General features: G+C 41.4%; 1 protein-coding gene across 2 annotated transcripts in view; it reads left to right on the top strand.

The window, feature by feature from the left end:
• The window catches only part of sh3rf1 (SH3 domain containing ring finger 1), a 48,574-nt gene extending 31,882 nt beyond the window's left edge, over positions 1-16,692 (top strand). The window contains exons 5-12 of one of the 2 annotated variants that reach the window (XM_025903074.1): positions 293-598; positions 5,470-5,580; positions 8,553-8,680; positions 9,385-9,555; positions 11,086-11,369; positions 11,454-11,773; positions 12,192-12,574; positions 12,859-16,692. In XM_025903074.1, coding sequence (XP_025758859.1) covers positions 293-598; positions 5,470-5,580; positions 8,553-8,680; positions 9,385-9,555; positions 11,086-11,369; positions 11,454-11,773; positions 12,192-12,574; positions 12,859-13,027 — 1,872 coding nt within the window. In that variant the 3' untranslated portion in view covers positions 13,028-16,692. The remainder of the gene's footprint in view (positions 1-292; positions 599-5,469; positions 5,581-8,552; positions 8,681-9,384; positions 9,556-11,085; positions 11,370-11,453; positions 11,774-12,191; positions 12,575-12,858) is intronic. The other variant, XM_005478845.4, reaches the window with a different exon arrangement.
• Positions 16,693-20,999: the final 4,307 nt, after the last annotated feature.

Raw genomic sequence — 20,999 nt, forward strand, 5'->3', positions numbered from 1 at the left:
ACTTCTTGTGTTTATGGGTGAAAAATTTGAGTTAAATTGAACTGTGTAGACATATGTATGTTAGACAAATGTGAGACTGAAAATGTGACACTGTATGTCCAACTTGGACATGTTCTTTTCTTCACCCTCTCCACTGAATACATTAAGAGAGACTTCCCATGACAATAAGATTAATTATAGAGAGTGACAGTTTTCATGATCATTTTAATGCTTCTTCCACCATCAGTCCTTCATTTTTCTTACTTCCAACTCCTCTCTTCATTTCCCTGCTGGCTCTCTTCCTCTCTCGTAGTTCAATTCGGCAGCTCGTCAGCTTATAGAGTTGGACAAGCCGTCCGACTCCAGTGGAGACTCCGGGGAAGGGGCCTCCTCAGGGCCTCAGACAAATGGTGCCCAGCGGGCAGGGGAGAAGAAGAACAGCAAGAAACGCCATTCTTTCACCTCTCTCACCATGTCGCACAAACCCATGCTAGCGCCTCCCCCCCAGCGCCACTCCATGGAGATTAGCGGGCCAGTCCTCATCAGCTCCAGCAACCCCACGGCAGCAGCTCGAATCGGAGAGATCAGCGGGGGCCTCTCCTGCAGCGCACCTTCACAGGTATGATTCTGTGCAGGAACGCACACAGTGACAGAGAGCTGCTAATGCAAGGCAGGGTGCTTTCTTGAAGTCGATGCGCTAACTGAAAACAGAAAGATTATTTGCAAAAGAGTGCAGTATTATAAATATTGTTACTGTGATATGCAGAAGGATGTGGGTTTTAAACCTTGTTTTCTTTATTTTCTGTTTAAAAGAGTTTTTTTTCTTTTTTAAATGGAAATGTTGAAGAGCTTGTTATGCTATTTTTGTGTCGCACATGTTATAATTCATTCATCATTGTTTGCATTGCCGTTTTAGTGCCAGGTGTTTATAGACACTGCGCTTCTCGTTAGTGAAACTACAGCAAAAGTTCATGAAATGCTGTTGTGACTCCGTTTTACGGGAGAAACTATTGTTCAATCAGGACACATTTCTTTGGGTTTGAATGTTTACTCAGGCTGTTTGTAGTGTTCATGAGCATTTTTTTTAATTTATGATGAGGCACACTAATCTGCCAGGGGAGCCTGCTGCCATTGGGGAGTGCTGTTGCCTCTGAATGATGCTCTACAAAATTTTTTAGATGGGTTGTACGTGCCCAAACATATGTTACACACTATTTGTGGTTTTAAAGAAAATGTATTGTTTCTTCCTTTCTTTCACATATATAAGCTCATAGTAAACATGGCCAGAGTTTAAATAATGAGGTCAATGTGTGTGTAAAAGTAATCACTGTAAGACAGGTTTCTTTGTACTCCTGCATCTGTCTGATGTCAGACCAAGAGGACATCCTAAATACGGTCATCTCCACGCACAGAAGCTGTTTTAATCTGTGATGGGCAGCCATTCACAAGAAAGGAGGATCAAGGATGTTTCAGATAGTGAGAGCTGGAGCAAGACCCAGCATAAGATAAACAAGGATTATTTTGAGCCATAAGTCATGCAAAGCTTCTCTAACAGAGTTCAAGAATAAGAATTTGCAGTTGGGAATGAGAATAATGGGTCTGCCTTAAACACACAGAGTTGAAAAATGTACATTCCTCTTCACTCCATGATTCTGGTTGAGATGAGTCATTTAACCAGCTGACTTGTAAATATCCTGTTCCCTGGTCTGTAATTGCATAACTGAAAAAGAAGGAAAAACAGAAACCAGCTTCAGCCCTTTTTTCCACAAGATATTTATTGCTTTTCAGAGGCTTCACTCTCCTTCTGTCAGCAATTAGGCTGACTTCCCTTTCCCCCCGTCATACCAAACAGGCCATTGCTCCATCCGAGCGTTTGAAATCATGGATGCGTGACTCCACTCATCCACAAAAATGACTCCAGCTTAGCCCTAAAGGTTTCCACACCAACCCTGACATGACGGCAGCTCACAGCTGCCTTGTGGTTGCCAGCCGGCTGTGATTGAGCTCTGACTTGGCGCTGTGCAAGACAAATGTTTTGTGGGTTTAACTTGGCCTGGAGCTGTCCATTTCTTAAAGTTCGTGCATCTAATAATAAGTAAATGGTATTTGAAAAGAATTCAAATAGTTTTTGCTCATCAAAGGGAAGTAAAGGCTGTTAAATTGTAATGAATTCATTTCAAGTAATTTTATAAATGGTGCTGAATTAATCCAGTTAGTTTTATTTGGGGAAGGTGGATTCCCTGACACTTACTGGTAGTTTAAATTCCTGAGCATAATAGGAAGGGACCTGTTATGCCACTATTGCTTATTTAGCTGCTACTGAGTCTTAAGCAGCAGGTTTTCCCATCTCATTCTTAGTTTTTGGAAATCATATCCAAGCAGATGTATCTGTGAAACCTTGGGACGGTGCATGCTTATTGGCTAGGGACTTGTCAGTCACATAGTGACTACCATGCTTTATCCCACTTGTTGATAGCAACGAGGACCATAATTTTAAAATTTATGGCCATGTTCCATTTAGTATCACATAAAACTAATGATTGAGGACATAAACATATCAGCAAAGCGTTTACAAAAGTCACTGATAAGGGAGCCAGTTTGCCTGTAGACTTTATACAACTAGTTTGCTTTTGCACCAGAGGAGTCGCCTCCTGCTGGCCAGAGAGAATTCAGACACTGCATAGCTATAGTGGCTTCTTTCAGACAGAACATGAACTGAGGGGCTTCATCAAGACCCAGCACAGGACAAGTAAGGATTATTTTGAACCATTAATCAAAATATGGTAGAGTTGGAGGTTAATATAAGGCTTGTAGTTTATTATTATTGTTGTTTTACTTCTGGGAGCTTGCAGCTAAAACATTTTTTCTGTTACTTTCTGATTTTTGTGTATTTTTTTCCCTCTCCTCTTTTTTTTACGTACTTACTGCATTGTCTGGTTGCTGCAGACTTTCAGAAATGCTCCGTTCCAAAACCCCCTATTAAGCTCAATCATTAATCTTTCATCTGCAGTGAGTGTTTATGTGCTGCTTTGTGAGAGGGAGACAAGGCGAGCGCTTGTCTGCAGTAAAGCGGATATTGAGGATCATCCTGTCTTTTTTCTTCTTCTTTTTTTTAAACTAAAAGCTTTTCATGTAAATATGATTTACGTATCATCAAAGCCGTCTGTCTGTGCAGAAGGCATAATCAGGTTTATAATGACCTTATCCCAGTAATCATTATCAAGATATTTCAGGAATAAAAGAACCTGTATACGTCTGCGTAAAGTGATCCCTCCCTACTGAAAACAGTGCTAATGATATGTGTGATTTATAGATCTTTGTTTAATAAAAACACGACAGAAAGAGTCCCCAGGCTTTATACGCACAGATTTTGTCTCCTGTCTCCCCTTCACCTTTTCTCATCTTCTCTTCTTCCAATTCCCAAACAATAGACAAAGGTAAGCCAAAGAAAACAGGCTGTGTTTGAAAGCCTTGACTACAAACCCCAAGGGAAACGTATTTAATTTAACTTAGTGCACCCTCCTTGTATTTTGGCATTTATTCTTTTCAGACAGCCGTTTCACTAACAGTGCCACTTTTGAGTACAGAGTTAGATTTTTCTTGCCCTCCTTTCTGAAAAATACACCTTAGGAGGCGGCTCTGTCTTAGGCAGTCATCCATGGAGAGAGACCACAGGCTACAGGGAGATATTGTGTGTCCAACAGTATGGCCTTGTTGCCAGCACACCATCATGACTCATATGGATGACTGACTGGGAAAGCCGCCTCTCTTTACATATCCAATGAAATGTCCTGCTGTGCGGTCACCTGATTTTTTGTTGGGCTGTAAGGTCATGAGGCCAACTTTGTGGTTATGGCTGGAATAAAAAGCCACACGTGTGCGTCACTGTTTCAGTGAGAGTCATTTACACACAATGTGACAGGCGAGTCACAGGGTAATTTTTCATGTCAGTTTTTCCCACACATAGACCATAGACATGCTAGAACTACGCCATCTGCATTAGATTTACTAGCGCACGGCATTGCCTGAATAAAAACCGGGCTTGTGGGGGTGATTATGCTAATAGGCACGATTGGGCTGTTTGTAGTTACTACAGTGAGTCTCTCGTACCCTAATTAACACAAATGTTTGCCCATTCCTGTTATTTTTGGCCTTTTGATAAGAAGAAAATGTGTCATATGATTTAGTAAATGAGATCCCACTGAAAGAAAACTGCTTAAAAGTATATTTTTATCATTTTCCTGGTGATTTTCATTAGTAAGGCCAAAACCTTTTTGGAGAGGACCAAAATTATTGCGTGCAAGAGAAACCCTTATTGTTGACAATACATCCGTCCACTTCAAGGTCACGGGAGGGTGGAGGATATCCTTGCTGTCGTAGGGTCCTGTCACAAGGCTTATTATCGATAGTCCCCTCACTTCTTTCAAAGTTCAGTCGCTGTAAACTCTTTTCACTTTTTCCAGTCTCTCCTCTTTCCTGTGTTGAACTACAGCTGAAACAGATCTGGAGATCTGCTGCTAACTAGGTGGAAATTCTAACATGAATCTGGAGGCGGTGGAAACCTGCTTCAAGTTGCTCTACGCAGACCTCACAGAGGCTGCACAACAAAAGAAAAACCACCAGCTGCAGTCCAAAGTCATGAATGCAGCTACTCGGAGACCATTCCAGTGGTCAGCGAACCGTTTATTGATATACACTGAGGTGTTTAAACTTATCATTGAGGGTACAGGGGAGGTTTTCCACTGTTGTGTTCATGGTGGAAAGAGTTAAACCAACAGAACACAACTGTGAATAAATGGTGCAATGCAACAAAGGACAAATGGAAACTGATGGTTTCAGGGAGATGGGAAACATCGGGCTACAAGACGCAGCTGAAACAAATCCAAGATGATGAGACAGAGGAAGCGAAACTACAAAAGAGGTCCCAGTGACAGAAACTACCAGTATAAAATGGGAAGCCATAAGACAATTAAATACCTAACACAGAAAGGGAGACGGTGAATACAGGCTGAAAAACTGAAGCTCAGCTAATTATCTTATTTAACTTATTATATTAACTTCTTACATTTTTTTATTTAATATAATATATTTATTATATTTAAACTATATCTATTTATGAATCACAAAAGGAAACAGAACTGAGACAGGAAAGAATAAAATCCTGGAAAAGATAACAGGAGTTAGAAGCTAGAATACAAAACAAAATGACCAAAACAAAGGACAAACTAAGGAGTAAATATACAGCAATAAACCTAACTAAAATGTAAGGTCAAAAACCCTGGACCATGACTGTTGCACGGTTATTTAGCTGTACTGACATCCGAATCTGTGCCATAAACACTCAAAGCTGTGCTGGGATCAGCGGTGATGCACATATGTCCTCATCCTGTAGGTGTAATTAATCAGAATAGCTGGAGCTCATTTCTATTCTTTGTGTGTGAGGAGTCGTTGCAGTGTTTTTAATGGTCTACATTTGTCTTTTGTTGACAGGTACATATTTGCACAACTGGACTAATTGTGACCCCGCCTCCTAGCAGTCCTGTTACTACAGCAACCGTCTTCACATTTCCCTCAGAGACGAGCTACACATCCATCCCTGTGGTAAGACTTTCAAATTCATACAAATGCTGTCTTAAGCAATTTTTTTTTTTTAAAGTAAATGTTGATTGTTACTGGGGACTTGAATGGTCTAATAATGATCACTGATTCTCTTGTTGTTGGTTACACTTGGTTAATTTAGTAAAAAGACATCCACCCACCATAACCTCTTTTTACCCCTCAGCCTGTAAAAGGCTGAAAGGCTGTCACGCTGCCAGGCGGGCGACGTGGACACCCAAGTTTGTGAATACGACAACTAGAAAACGAAGCAACATAGGAATTTGAAATTGATGCCATAAGTGCATCTACTAAAAATTTTGGACGAGTTTGAATCTCAGTGACCCTGACCTCAAGGTCAGAGGTCCAATTTTTTTTTTTTTTTTTTTTAAATCTTCTGAATGTGATAACTGGAGTAGGAAGTCACTCAGGATTTTCACATTCACAACAGCACAAGATGGACTGTATTGCAGGGCTTGTAAAAAGTGGTAGAAGCCCAACATTTAGTACACCTCTTATGTCACTCCAGACTTTCAAAAACAGCATAACATCATCTGGCAATGGTATACATTATACCGGTGATTCTATTAAGATTGGATTAACTGATCCAGTAATCCTCTGAGGTCTAAGTTATCGTCTCTATCACCTGTAGGATTAAAATGTAGGTTTACGGTTACCATCAATGAAGACTTAAACCTCAGAGTGTTAAAACATGTTGCTGATGATTGGCCAGACCGCCGTTTATGTCAGGGTCTTTTAGACATAAAGTTTTGTTCATCTGTATTCTGTGCCGATAATGGTTTTACAATTCTACACTTTGCAAACAACTTTTTAACAACACCTATGTGCAGCGGGAAAAAGAATGAGTACAGCTAAAAATGTCAAGAAGTCCCTGCAGCCCACACAAAGCAGCACGTACACTTCCTGTCTGTCTGTGTGTATGCTCTGGCATGTGGAGTTTCTGAATGAGCAGGAATGTGTACACAAAAGGTTGCGCTCTCCGCTTCACTTGGGAACCCAACATGATGTTTTTGTACAGATGATTTCTCCAGCCTGCAGGCAACCTAATTATCTCAGCTCAAGCGTCGGCAGCGAACCGAAACGCACATCGACACTCACACATACACACAGCCCGTACGCACACCGCAGGGCTGTCTGAGTGCCACTCTCCTCCCCCAGTGTGTCATGGAAGCTATTACTCTGCTGTGCAGAACTGCCAGCATTCGGTTTGGGAAGACTCATCTCGCTCCTGGATAGGAGAGTCCTCTTCAGCATCATTCCAACACGCTGAGACTTCATCTGGTTTTATTGTTGTTGTTTTTTTAACAGTTTACGATTTTATAATGTGTTGTTTTCTCTTTTTTTTAAATTATTTACTGTTTCCAAAGCTACTTATAAACACAGATTAACGGACTCCAAAACTACAGCTCATGGCAAAGAGAAAACAGAAGGATTCATAACCAAAGTTTGAACTAAATTATAACCGCTAATGCCAATATATGTAGGTCCTGCCAGGTTAAATTGTTATTAAAAAACATGCCAGCCTTAAGTACTAAATGCATGCAGGGTAAAAGGACATTTTGTCACCAATTTGGAGTGTAGAAAGAATAAAAGGGTTTGGGAAGAGCTCAAAGCGATGTGAAGAGGAAAAAAATAAGATGAAGTTTCACTAGACCCAAAATTAAATCTGTTTGATCTTTATTCAGAAGAACAAATTTCCACTAAAAAGAATATTATATATTGAAAGATAACAAAAACATCTGTTTGAAAAGCTTCAGGGGCCATTTGTACTGTTGTAAAAGAATGTCATTTTCCATTTATTTAGAGAAAAACAGAGCTGTTAAAGACAGATCCTTCCATTCAATTCTGCTTATGTGAAGTTGGGTTTTGTTGGTAGCAGGCTAAGCAGGGTAACACTTTTTGGTTCCTCCTCCTCTTGAGGCGTTCCCAAGCCACATAAAATATATAATCTGTCAAGTGGGTTCTAGATCTATCCTGGACCTCCTTCAAATTGAGCATGCCCAAAAATCTCCACAGAAAAGCAGCCAGAAAGCATCTTGTTTAGATGCTTTCTGAGACCACCAAAGAGATGGAGAACTCGGGCGAGCACTAGAAAACAGTTTCCTCCTGGACCTGGAAGGGAAGCCTTTTGTCAAGCATCTGGTAGCTGTGATCCATATGGTTCAACTGAGCATATCCTGAATAAATATGTGTTTGCTGTCCTTTGATTTACCCACCCATGGTAACAGATTTTAAGGTAGAGTGCAATGGAGGCTGGGCAACAGACAAAGGCAGACATCACATAACAAGTTTATAATTTTCAAACATGAAAAATTAATCTTGTGAATTTTTGACAACTTCTTTCTAAAATTGTACTTCTGCTTTGTGTGGTGACATAGGAGGTTGGTGACTTATATTTTAATCCTGTAATCCTAGAAGCACAAAAGACATACAAAGAAAACCCCCTAAAGGCCTCCAGTCAAAAGCTTGAGTCTCTTTTGACCTTAAAGACGTTCACCAAGGGAAAACAAGTGAGTCAAGATGAATCTACTCATGACTGGTTTGAGGGTTGCTCTCAAGTGTGCCAACAGACATGCTTTTCACTTCATATGTTCCCAATTAAATACTGCAATGGATTTAACATCAAGCTATGCGGTGTCCTAGCAACAAACAAACAAGCAGAAAAGGAGATTCTCCGTTGCAATGGGACGTCGGGGACGAGACGACGGAGGCTGCCAAACCACTCTCCCTGGTGTTGACAGCTGGAGGGAATAACCCAAATGACAGATGATCTCTCATTCTTCTTCCTTTGTTTCTCATAAACAAACTGGTTTCTGTGCTTATGCAACGTGCAGTCTGTTTGGTTTTTTTCTTCTTCCTGTGGTCCATTCTGCTTTTTTCTGATCTTTCTGATTCAAACTGAGAGGAAATAAGTGACATAGTGAAAAATAATGTGATTTTTTTTCTTTCCTCTATAGGATGCTCTCCCACCACCCCCACCGCCTCCCCCCCAGTCCTCCGTCGGTGGAGCTGCATATTCGCTGGCTGCCGGACAGAGACCCTCCCCCAGCATAAGCGACCAAAGTGGGAGACAAAGACCCACAGTGTGAGTAATAAAAACAGTCCCACATGAAAATATGCAGTCTTCTGAAATGTGCAGTGAAATGTCACAAGCGGTTTGTGCACTGATGGCCCAAAGCCTTAATGCACATGCTCGGATCAGAGGGAGGAAATCCTCGTCTGTCTCTCACACAGCCCCCTCTTTCTCCCTCCCTCCCCCTCATCTGTCAGTTGAGAGTCTGCAGAGTGTGAGCTTCTGCTCAGGTGAAGGGGTCAAAGTCTGGGAGTGACAGTCTCCTGGGTCCCATTGGTCCATCCACTCGGTGACCCCTGACTTTTGACCCTTTCACCTTTTACCCTCATTACTCCCTGAAGACAAACCACACACCTGATAAGAATTAGATCCACTCATGCCTGTTTTCCTGCCATTGCATGCATGTCAGACTCATGCATTTATGTTCCCTCGCAGACAACACTGAAATCAGACTGAAAACATCCCAGCTGAGGCCTGTTTTTTGGCTGCAGTAGAGACGAGACCCAAAAATTGTTTTGTCCTCCAGTGCAGATTTTCTCTGGGTCAGAGGGCACTGTCTTTGCTGGAGGCTCCCAGAGGAGCCGATGACAGATGTACTGGATGATGGGATGAACGCAAAGCAAATGGCATGCTTTTATTCCAGAGGGGAGAAAGTCCGCCATGAAAGCCATCTATGTGTCTGGTAAATGTCTCATCTTTGTTTGTTTTTCATGCAGCTATGTGGCAATGTTTCCCTACACTCCTCGAAAGGAGGATGAACTGGAGCTGAGAAAAGGAGAGATGTTTCTGGTGCTGGAACGCTGTCAGGATGGCTGGTTCAAGGGCACGTCCATGCACACGGGCAAGATTGGAGTCTTTCCTGGGAACTACATGAGCCCCGTCAGCAGGTTAGGCATTTATTCTTATCAGCATACTGTATACACACACACGCAGGTGCTTTCACATCCTTTTGTTTATGATGGCAAAGCTATAGCATAAAAATTCCTCCAGTTTGCTGATAGTGTAAAGTATGCTGTGTTTTATTGATAAAGCCACACCTGATGTTTATTCTGTACAAATGCTTTTTGCTGAGTCATTGAACCAGCTTAGCAAAGAATAATTCCCATAAAGAATACATTTTGATTGCTGCACAAATTCCTCATGTGAGTTTTTTGTTTTCCTGCATTCAGCTTTCAGTCTGACAAAATTGTAGACCTCATTTAAGGTTTTAGTACGTTTTTGGTTTATGGTCAATTTAAACCATAACCGTGACTCTTATTAGTCACAGTTTAAGACCAGAAATCTTTACCTTCTTATGGCTAATGTAATTTATTAAATGCTACTTCAGTTCCAAACAATCACAGAGAGACACTCAGACTTAAAACTTTCCAGATTCTTTCAGGGTCAATAAAATGATTGGTACGACTGCTCCTCCAGGTGCTAAAATCAAGAATATTGTCCAGGCATCATCGACAGAAAAGTGTTTATTAGGCGGGTAGTGGTAAGCTACTTAAGTCTGGAAATGATGCCCCATGTTCTGACAGAGGTCCTTCTAAAAATAGAGCTACGGTGCTGTACATTTTTATTTGTCCATTTATAATCTTCCGCTTATCTGAAGTCAGGTCACTGTGACTGCTGGCTAAGCCGGGTATTCCAGACCTCCCTTTTCCCAGCAATGTTTTCCAATTCCTCCTAGGGGATCTCGAGGTGTTCTCAAGCCAGCCAGGAGAGCTGTGTAATCCCCAGTGAGTTCTGGGTCTATCGGTTGGGTACAGCTCGTAAACCTCCTAAGGGAAACATCCAGGTGGCATCCTCGTAAGGATGAGCGGCCTCCTTTTTTGACACAAAGGAGCAGCATCTCCACTCTGAGCTCTTCACCTTGTGTCTAAGGCTTAGCCCAGCCACCCAGTGGGTTAGCTAATTATGTTAGCTTGTACCCACTGTCTTGTTATTTTCAGACACTGCCCACAGCTACTGAACACAGGTGACAGTTGGAAGATATCGAAGATCAAATTATAAATCAAAAGCCACACCATGTGGTTCTGCTGTCTTCACCACAACATGCTGGTATATTGCTGGCATTACTGAGGATGCAGCTCTGTCCTGCTGGACTTTCTATGCTCCACCTCACCATCACTTGTAAAGATACTGAAATATTTGAAATTTCTCATTAGGGGCAACAACTCTCCCCCAAACCAGAGAGAACAATCTGCTTTACTGAAAGTCAGTCAAAAAGTCAGGATCTTAAATTTGATCTGTGTACTGAAATCTTAGTTGGTCAGGCTGTGATTCATCTTTTCTGAAACCCTAATATATTGGTGTTCTGGCTGCTAGTGCACACACTACAGTTGCCGGGCACACTACACACTAAAGCTGCATCTCATCATATAAAGCTTTACTGTGTCTTACACCTCTTTACCTCCTCTCTCCCTCTGCAGGACGGCGTCTGGGAGCTCTCAGCCCAAAGTGCCCATGAGTCTGTGCACTCAGGCAGGCAGAGGTGTCACCATCGTCAGCCCCTCTTCAGCTCCCCTTGGAGCCATTGTTTCAGGGCCTGATTTTAACAAACCGCTCACTGTATGCCCCGCCGCTGCACCTGCCAGCTCCCAGCCTGCAGCGGTGGTCACCACAGCTCAAACAGCTACAGGCCAACAGCCAAAAGTCTCGCTGCACGTCACCTCCCAGATGACCGTGAATCAGGCTCGCAACGCGGTCAGGACAGGTAAACTCACTGGCTTAAAATGGATTTTGTCCTTTTGTGTGAAAACAAATTTAAACCTTTAATTTTCATATATTGAATTTGCAGCTGCATGTCACAGTCAGGACAGGCCCACAGCAGCAGTGACACCAATACAGTCTGCAACACCGGTGACGTATCTCCCACACCTCGCAGTGTGCTCGCAGCCCGGGTCAAGTCCTGCACAAGGCTGCACTCGAGTAGGGGTGGCAATGGGCTGCGCAGCTGCCTCCTTGACCCCACCCAATGTAAGCGCTGCATCTTTGGATAGTGACGCTTTGAGACCTGTACCTGTCCTCACTGTGCCTGTCGGCCCTGGGAGCAACTCCGCTCTCAATCCCACGTCTAACAATGCAGCTCCTGCCTGCAGACTGGATAAAGACATCAAGGTTGGATTTGTTTTCAGACACTCTGAAAGAATTATAATGGTCTCCAATTGTCTGTTGCTGTTTGTATTTTTAATAGATACCTGTTTTATTTTTTCCCATCATAATAAAGAATGTCTTCATTTGTAGCAGATGATTAAAATGCCCTGGGAGACTTCATGATTAATATTTAAATAAAAATTCAGGGACGATTCACCAGTAGTAGCAACAAGGAGGGCTGTTTTGGTTTTTTTTATGTCTGCTTAACAAATAGATGCCATGTTTTTACACATCTACCTTGCCTGCAAAAATAAAAATAAAAAAAATTGGAATTTGTCCCACCACGAACAGGTCCAGACATTAGATTATGTCTGTCTGCGGTTTCTGAAAATTACTCATTGCCTCAGAGGTTGCTGCAAAAAAAATGTTTGTCTTCATTTTGCAGAGAGAAAAGAAAAGTCTTCTGAAGCTGTTGTCCTCCAATAAGAAGAAGTCTCGCCCTTCGCCCCCCTCCTCTCCTACCCTTGAGGCAGAGCAGGCCGCTGCTGCTGGAGAGGTGCTACATGGCGCTGTGGGCCCTGACACCTCCCCTCCCTCTGGCCCAGCGAGCTGCCTGGAGCCTGAACCTGCTGCTGCTGCTGCTGCTGCTGCCGCTGCTGCCGCTTCTGCCTCGTCATCCTCTTCCTCCTCCTCCTCAGTCCCAGAGTCCTCCCATCGGAAGAGCAGTCCCCTTGATGGATGTGTTCCTATCGCTCCTCCTCCCCGCCAGCCCTGCTCCTCTCTTTTATCTCAACAGCATGACGCACGTCCCATCATATGTGAGAGGTAAATGCGCAGTTTCTTTGGACTGTTTCAGATTATTGTTTATCTGTAAAACTGGATGACCGATATCAATACCCAGATTCATGAAGGCCTGTTTAGACTAGAACTTTGTGTCCATGTTATGTTGTTCCTAATTCAGTTCAGTTTGAGTGGGATATATGCATGAGGTACTCAAATTTTTCCATGTGTGCATGTTGTTTGTTGTTTTTAAATCTGTTTCCAGGACACACTCACTGCCATTGTTGCAGTGTGTATCATTCACCATCTGCCTGCCTATTCTCTTTCAGGTACAGGGTGGTTGTATCATATCCTCCCCAGAGCGAGGCAGAGCTGGAACTTAAGGAGGGCGACATTGTGTTTGTTCACAGGAAGAGGGAAGATGGCTGGTTCAAAGGCACGCTGCAGAGGAATGGCAGGACGGGACTGTTCCCTGGCAGCTTTGTAGACATCATTTAATACATGCACGTACACACACGCACACACACGTTACAGTGATCCAACTGACTGCTGCTAGCCTCGTTAAGGTGTCACCGCTCCCAAGGATGCTTGGACAGGTCAACCACGATGACACTCTAAGTCTTGAAATAGACCACGGTTGGCACTCGAGAGCGCTGCAGAGAAAAATCAATGAAAGCACATTGGACAGAGTTAGAGGAGAGCACACACTACTCATGAACTTTACTTTTTTTTTGTTGGTTATTTATATCTTTGTAACAATTCAACTGTTAAATGTGTGCCTTGTACTGTTCCTCACTTTATTGTACATAAGGACACAAATATGATTAGTCCTAAAACATCCAGTATGAACTGTTTATCCATATGTTACACATTTTAACTTATTTCATAGATCAACCTTTTTGTAGTGCCACATGTTAAGGGGTTAAGTAAAGCACACGCCTTATTTTAATACATCAGATTTTCTTTTCTCTATATGACTGCTGTTTCAGACTGTCAGAAGGCAGTATATTAGGTGGAACAGATCAGAACAAATTGTGCTGCAGAGTAGAAAATAAGATACTTCTCCTCCGAAGGCATTATTGAATCCGGGGGATCCTAACAGAGATCTGCTGTATTGCACATTTGAGTACTCCGCTTTGGCAAATTATTTCTGTGTGCCATTCACAGGCATCTAGTTTTTTCTCGCGGTGTGGTTGCAGTGTAAAGGGCTGATACTGCATTGATCAAACATTTGCATGTGATTAGCAAAGCCATCCGCAGGAGGCAAAGTGCTGACAGATGTGCTGCGGGACTGTTTGGCTCTGCCGTTTTTAATATGCGAAAAACACTCCAAAATGGACTCAAATGATGCTTACTTTGTACCTTCTTTATATTTACTGACCAGAGTAGCTGCTCTCCTAACCTCCCTCCCTCGGCAGTAGCCAAACCTGGACAGAGCGCTCCATCACGGGAGCGACATAACATTTCAGTAACAGTGCACGGCCGATTCCTTTCAGTGTGTATTTATTTTATGTTAGCTACACATTTCAGAGACGCTGACACCTGCTGCTCATAGAGAGAGTGTCATATAACTAATCGGACACAGTCGCCCCTCAACGGGCTCCGTTTGTGAACACGAACTCATTCCTAATGTGACTTGTGGCAATAAGAAACACTGCTAGCTAAAGCACAGAATGTTTGCCTAAAGTAGCATATTGTATCGCTCCACAGGAAGAGGTGCATTCAATCTGTTGAATCCAATCGCAAATTTTTATTGAAATCAATCACATTGAGCCCTTGATTTTTTTCCCTGTTTTTCATGGTTGAGCGATTCAAAGTTTGTTTCTTGTTTTTCTGTTAATTGTTGTACTGACTTGAATTACTATAAGATTTCTTAGTGATTGGAGGGGATTTGGCTGTAGGTTTGGTGCTTGTTGAACTGAAAATGAATTAGCAATTTTAGAATACTTTTAAAAAAATGAAAGTGTAATCTTCATAAAAGATCATTCTTCTTTGCCTTGAAGTTGACCAGTTATGCTCATTTTTAATTTTGGACTCGAGTATTAGCTTTGCACAACTCACAGTTGGAAATAATACTTGTTTATCTTACACTGGGGCATTGGTGCAGCCTCTGAGTTCTTCCTCTGAAACAAGCAGTTTAGTTCCTCTACTTTTAAACCAGCTTTTATCTGATTGGCTACACCTAATAAACAAAAGGCTTTTGATGATAGAGGAGCCAAAATTGTTCAGGAGGCATGCGGTGTCTCACTCTAAGAAGGTCCTGGGTTCAAATCCAGCAGTGAGTTGGGGCCTTTCTGTGCAGTATGTTCTCTGTGGTTTCTCTCCAGGTGTTCCAGCTTCATCCGCAGTACTTAGACTTCCATTTTTAGCTGAACTAGTGTGAATGTGAGCATGAATGGCTGTCTGTCAATCTGTGTTAAGCCTGTAATAGACTGTACCCCACCTCTTGCCTATTGACAGCAGGAATTGGATAGGTAGAAGGACAGATGGTTACTCTATTAGGTTATCAGTTTTAATCTGGTTATTTTTTAGTTATTAATTAACTTAAAGAAATTTAAACAAAATGTGTTTTTATTGGGGATTTTCCTGAATTTTATATATTGTTCACATAATTTGGGAAGCATGATGGTACAGTAGGAACTTCCGGTCCATCCGGCCGGTGTCCACTGTGAGACGGCATCATCAGACGACAATGGACTCAAGAAGAGAGGCGAGTGCAATGGAAAGCCAAAGAGACGATCCAGCTGGCACCTCTGTCATGCACCACTTTTGGCAGAAACCTTTAGACTGATCTTGTCAACTTTAAACTGGAAGTGAGTTTGGGTTTTCTTAAGAGGACTAAACGTACAACAGTGTAAAAAAATAAAGGTGTTTGCTTGATTTAAAACACAATACATGAAGTAAACCTGCTAGTGAAATATGTACACTTTTAGTTGTTTGATCCTGACCAATCGGATTTAAATTTAAATCCAAGTCACTGCCCAGCCTGAGGTGGGTGAGGCTGCTCTGCTTATAGAGCTACATTGAGTCCACAGCTTAGCAGTTTGTGCTTAGATTGAATTGCTTTTAAAGTCTAAACTCTACCTGGTTCCAAGTCAGTATGATTAGTGTAGACACATTGGGCTCAGGTATAAATGCAAACAATGACAGGACTAATAAATAAAGCTTGAAGCATAGCTTTATTTAGAAGGATAGGACGCTGACATTTTACAGAGCCAGAAGTAGAAAGATCTGTCTGAAACCAGGAGTTTACTGCACTTTGATGCTCGAGCTTAATTGGTGACCTCATTATGTCAAACTTTGGCTATTTGTAATAAAGCATCCACCTTTGTACAAAAGCTGTATCACAGAAAAGAAGGAAAAGCATAGTAGGTTCACTTTTAAAAGCCCTCTGAAAAATCAATGAAACCCTTTAGAGTAAACGCATTACTGTGAACCCACCCCCCACCCACACCTCCTCGCCTAAGGGGACCTCACATCAGTTAATGTAATGTGACTTATTCATCAGATTTTTTTTCAGGAAGTCGTTTGAGGTCCGTGGGGTGTTTAAACATGTTGAGGCAATCACTGAATCGTGCCAAATTTGGCTTTGAGAATGAGTTTGACGACTGATTTAGACCCAGAGTTTCAAGCGTGTGTGATAATTATTTTTTAAGTCTTTTGTTGTTAATTGAGGGGACCACTGTGTAACTGACTGCTGGAAATATGTTGTCATTTGCTTGAAATTTGGAGCGAGGGCGGAAAGCGATGGTACAAATCACTGTTAGGGCTTCTTTTTATATAGAATTAATCTGATGTTTTCTTGTCGTCTTGGCCGTCACCACACCAACCTCGGGCGCTCTGCTCAAACTCTCCCTCATCGAGTGTCTTTTCATTTCACTGGGAAGCCTTTAATATACAGACATACTCCTACACAGATGCACACAGTTATACTGGCATACACACTACCGCACCGTTTCAAATCATACTGACGTCTCGTACATGTTTTTCATGCATAGGCTGCACAGTTTACAACTCAGAATATGAAGCATTTCTTAAAATAATTACTAGTCTTCATTTATCCAAACACACGGCAACTTAAGTTTGCTCAGTCCAGCTTAACAGATTTCTTATATGCCAAGGTGACTTACTTGATTTTTTTTGTGTTGTTTTTTAAGTCTGTAGATCATCTGTTATGTCTGAAAATGATGAAACTGAAATTGACGTGTTTGGCACAAATCTGTTATGTGAAAAACATTCTGAAGTATTTGAGGGAGTCGCACATTTTTTTTGTTTTTTTTTTTTGTAAAAATCTCTATAACAATAAATGCTAATGGTTTCCATATTTTTCTGAGGCTTGGTCATCATTTTGTGAGGGGAATCTGGTGTTTTCTCCAGTGACTGTGTGTCACGTCACAGCAGATGTATCTAGCCTGGTTAGTAATCAGAAATCTGAAAAAGTAAAGTGCTGTTATTTATTATATTTATTTGTTAGGTGAAATAAGAAAACCTAAAAATGTACGGGCTCACCGTATCTGAAAGTACAGCAGTGTGCAAAAGTCTTGAGCCATCCCTCGTTTTTTTTATATTTTGCTAAGAAAATGTGAAATGTATGCAGTCAAGGCAAAAACAGAGGTTTTAGTAATGAGCTTGAGGGTCAATATTTGGCGTGACCACCTTCATTCTTCAACACAGCCTCAACAATCTTAAGCTTTCCTATAGTTTCTTTAAGTAGTCTTCAGGTATGATTCTTGTAGGACATTCAAAGCTCTTCTTTGGATGTTGGCTGCCTCTTGTTCTGTTCTATGTCTACATGATCCCACACTGTTGAGTTAATGTTGAGGACTGGAGAGGCCAGTCTGTGACTGACGTGTGTGGGCTTTTTTTTTCTCCTTTCTTTCTTTCAGGTATTTTACTGCATCGGCAGTCTGTTTAGGATCGTTGTCATCTTGAAAAATGAAGCTGTTACCAATCAGACATTTTCCAGATTGCATTATAAAGTGGTTCAAAATCAAGTGGTATTTTTCTGAGTTAACAATTCCTTTAATTTCGACCCACAGCACCAAGATCACTGGCTGATATAGTTATATACAGTTATAAACCGGAACAGAACCTCCAGTGTTTTTCCAGATGGCTATAGACACCCACTGTACCTCTCTACATTTAACAAAAACCTTCACATTTTTAAATTTTAAAAATTTGAATTCTTCACTTCATGAGACCTGTTGCCACCGATTTTCAGGCCGGTTCTTGTGCAATTTGACTTCCTCAAACATTTCTCCCCATACTCCTTAAGAATGACATCTTGGCCTTTCCACTGAGACCATTCCTGGTGAGGCTGAAGGACCAGATCCATCTCTCCAGCTTTTGCTGGATTTGGTTTGACTATTTCTTAAGGGCATGACTTTAAGATATTGATCATCTGATGTAGATATTACTTTAAGCCTGCTATTACTTCTTTTTGTCCTAAATATTTATTTTTTATGCCTGAATGAGTCATAGGTCAGTGTTAAGTGGCTTAACAAACAAAAACTCTTCTGAATACTGTCCGGTAGAAGGACTCGACTAAAAATGAGGAGAAAAAGTAGCCAATGTCCAAAAACAAAAAACTTTGCTGGATCTTCAGAAAGCTTGCAGAACTTAAGTGTGACTTCTTTTAAGCAAAACATAAAGAAATGAGACAGAAGACTTTTCCACAGTGCTGTAAACACACACCGATTACTGTCAGGAAGAGAGATCTTTGTCCATCAACTGTATAAAAAGATGGCCACCTTGACATAAACTGGCATTTCAAAGCCACAGTGTTAGCATTCTGGCTGCCAGAGTGTTACCTTTGGGAGCCACATGTGTCTATATTTGGAAAAGTAGTGGGAGTATAGACCCAGGTGCCTGCTAATTAAAGACTAGAGTTTGACTCACCTCAAGGTGGAGAACTTCTCAGGCAAGCTGCACAACACAGCAAACCACAGTGGAGAGGTCCAATTCAGTGACTTTAGTTAGCAGAGGTGAAATCTAGCGGATAGCTATTGAGTACAGCAGCTTCAAATAAAATCAAAAAGTGTAACTTCTTAAAAATAAAAACTGAACCTCTCTAGTGTCATGAGAACTTCTACACTTTCCTTTCTTTCACTCTTCACCATAGACAGTATAAAACATGAATATAGTCACAGTGAAACCACCTGCTGGTTTGTGAAGTGAGGGTCCGTCTGACTGTCAAACATAGGGTACATGTTCTTGAGCTAACGTCTGGTCAGAGTTGTTAGCCAATGACCTTTCTGACTTTTAAAATAACTAACATTTACAAAATTAACATATTTTATTCATTATAAACCAAAATGCCTAAGTCCATAAACTTCTCATTAAGATAATTATTGATGTCAGTGCCTTAACTTTTTACAACTACAGATAACGCCCCCTGGTGGCCTTTATAGAGAATGGCGGTTTAAGGCACTCCCACATTGGCTTCACTTTTCACACCTGAAGGCTATGTTCATTTTGAAAATATCGTCTATGCTTTTCACCCATTTATATGCCACTGCTGCATAGCTTTAACTCTGTGTATCTTTTGCAATTTTTTTTGTCCTCTCTGTCCTTTCTCTCCCTGCACCTTTCTGCAGGAAGAACTGCATGTTCCCAATAGGGAGTTACTGTCCTCACCTTCCTTCAGTGTTCTTTCTGTTCATTTTCTCTGTCTCTGCGTTTATCTCAACACAACCACTCAAGTCTGCCCTTTTTGAGTCTGGTTCAATTCAAAGTGCCAAATTCTGGGTCTGAAAAATGGAGTCAAGGACGTCCAAAAACTGCATTTTATCCAGTAGCTTTGTATTTCAGTTCAGAGGCTGACACTTCAAAACACTGGAAAGAGTGTAATCATAATCAGAAATATTTACCAGGATTATTTATTGAGTATTAAAGCATCTTTCATTTGTTCCACTTTATATTAAAAGTGTCTTATCTGAATAATTGAAACCAAAGTGTTTCAGAAACAGTGACGTATTTCTTGGTGATCAAAGGATCTTTTTTTTCAGCCGTGTCTCAGACTGAACTAAAGCTCTCAAAGCCCGGTGGTGTGGTGGTGGAGGAGGAGGGAGAGGGAGAGGAGGAGTCATGCAATAAAGGAAAGAACAGTAACAAGTGCAATACAAACTAAACTGCATAACAACGGCAGTAGAGAGCTGGTTGCTTCAAATTAAATCTATTTGGGTGCTCATTATTGTATCTGGTAATAAAAGGTTGTTACTGCCAAGGAGTGTCTCCCATGACTTACAGCAGAGTAAAGAGAGGTGAGCCTTCCCAGAGTGTTCAGCTGGGAAATGTTGACAGGAACTGACAAGCACCCAGAGAGGTCATTGTGTTGCACACAGCTCCCTGCAGAGGATGGGTTTCCATGGAAATAAGTTACTCCAATATATAAGTATGAGACTATAGTGAGGAGGAATAAGGGGGGGAAAGTGTCTTGTAAGGAACATTTATTATTTAATCATTGTTTGTAACTCTAAGTTGTGTTATATAATCTGTCCACTTGGGTTGTTGTGCTTTAGTAGATTATGCACATGTGCTAAATCTGTTGCAGGAATATTCCAGGCTGACAGGACTGTGAGTTACAGGTTGGGTAGGGACTGTGTGTAAATATAGGCAAAGCTATGTGTGCACAGCGCAGGTAAAATATTCAGAGTTAGGAGTGCTGTGTAGAGTTAAAGAATTAAGGCCCCAAGGTCAACAATTCTTGATAACGTTTAAGCACAAGGCGTGTGAGCTGATTCAATTGACTGCAGCAAAAGGAATGAAGTCCTCCTTGAACTCTTTAACAGTGCTCGAGGAAACCGGCAGGAGTTACGTGCTTGGCTTCTTGGAATAGATTTTCTGTGCAATGATACCAGAAAAGTAAACATGTGTTTTTGTGGGGCATGAAGATATTGTGGCAGCATTTAAAAATAACCCAATGATCAGGCAAAATAGTTCCAGGAAATAAATAAATAAATAAAGTGTGTGTGTATATATCTGAATTTCTTTCTCTGAAAAGAAATCCAGCCCAGTGTCTCTCTGATGCACAAACACACCTAATGAACTCTCAGTTGACAGGCTTAGAGTCACCACATTTAGAGAAATCAAACTGTTTGTAGTGTTTGCATTTTTTTCCTTTTATACTGTGTGTGACTCACAGCGCTCAGGGCTACATATCCACTCTGGTACAGGTGATGAATGTGATTTCGCTTCAGCAAATCAATCTGGCAGAATAAGTCTCAGACTGATGAACTGTCCAGGTGTGGGCCAAGGCCACCCAACCGGTCTCAACATGATTCATTTTTTTTTTCTTTTTTTTTTGTGCACTGATGACAGATTTGCTTTTCTTCATGAGATATATTTCCACAAGGGAACAATGTGGAAAAATGAATGGCTGCAAATAGAAATCACAGTGCTATTTCACTGGCAGTAAGATAAAGATAAGGTATGCTGTATTTATTTGAAAAACATTGAAGTTCCTGTGCTA

The sequence above is a fragment of the Oreochromis niloticus genome, linkage group LG23 (genome assembly GCF_001858045.2).
Source record: "Oreochromis niloticus isolate F11D_XX linkage group LG23, O_niloticus_UMD_NMBU, whole genome shotgun sequence".
Classification (NCBI taxonomy): Eukaryota; Metazoa; Chordata; class Actinopteri; order Cichliformes; family Cichlidae; genus Oreochromis; species Oreochromis niloticus.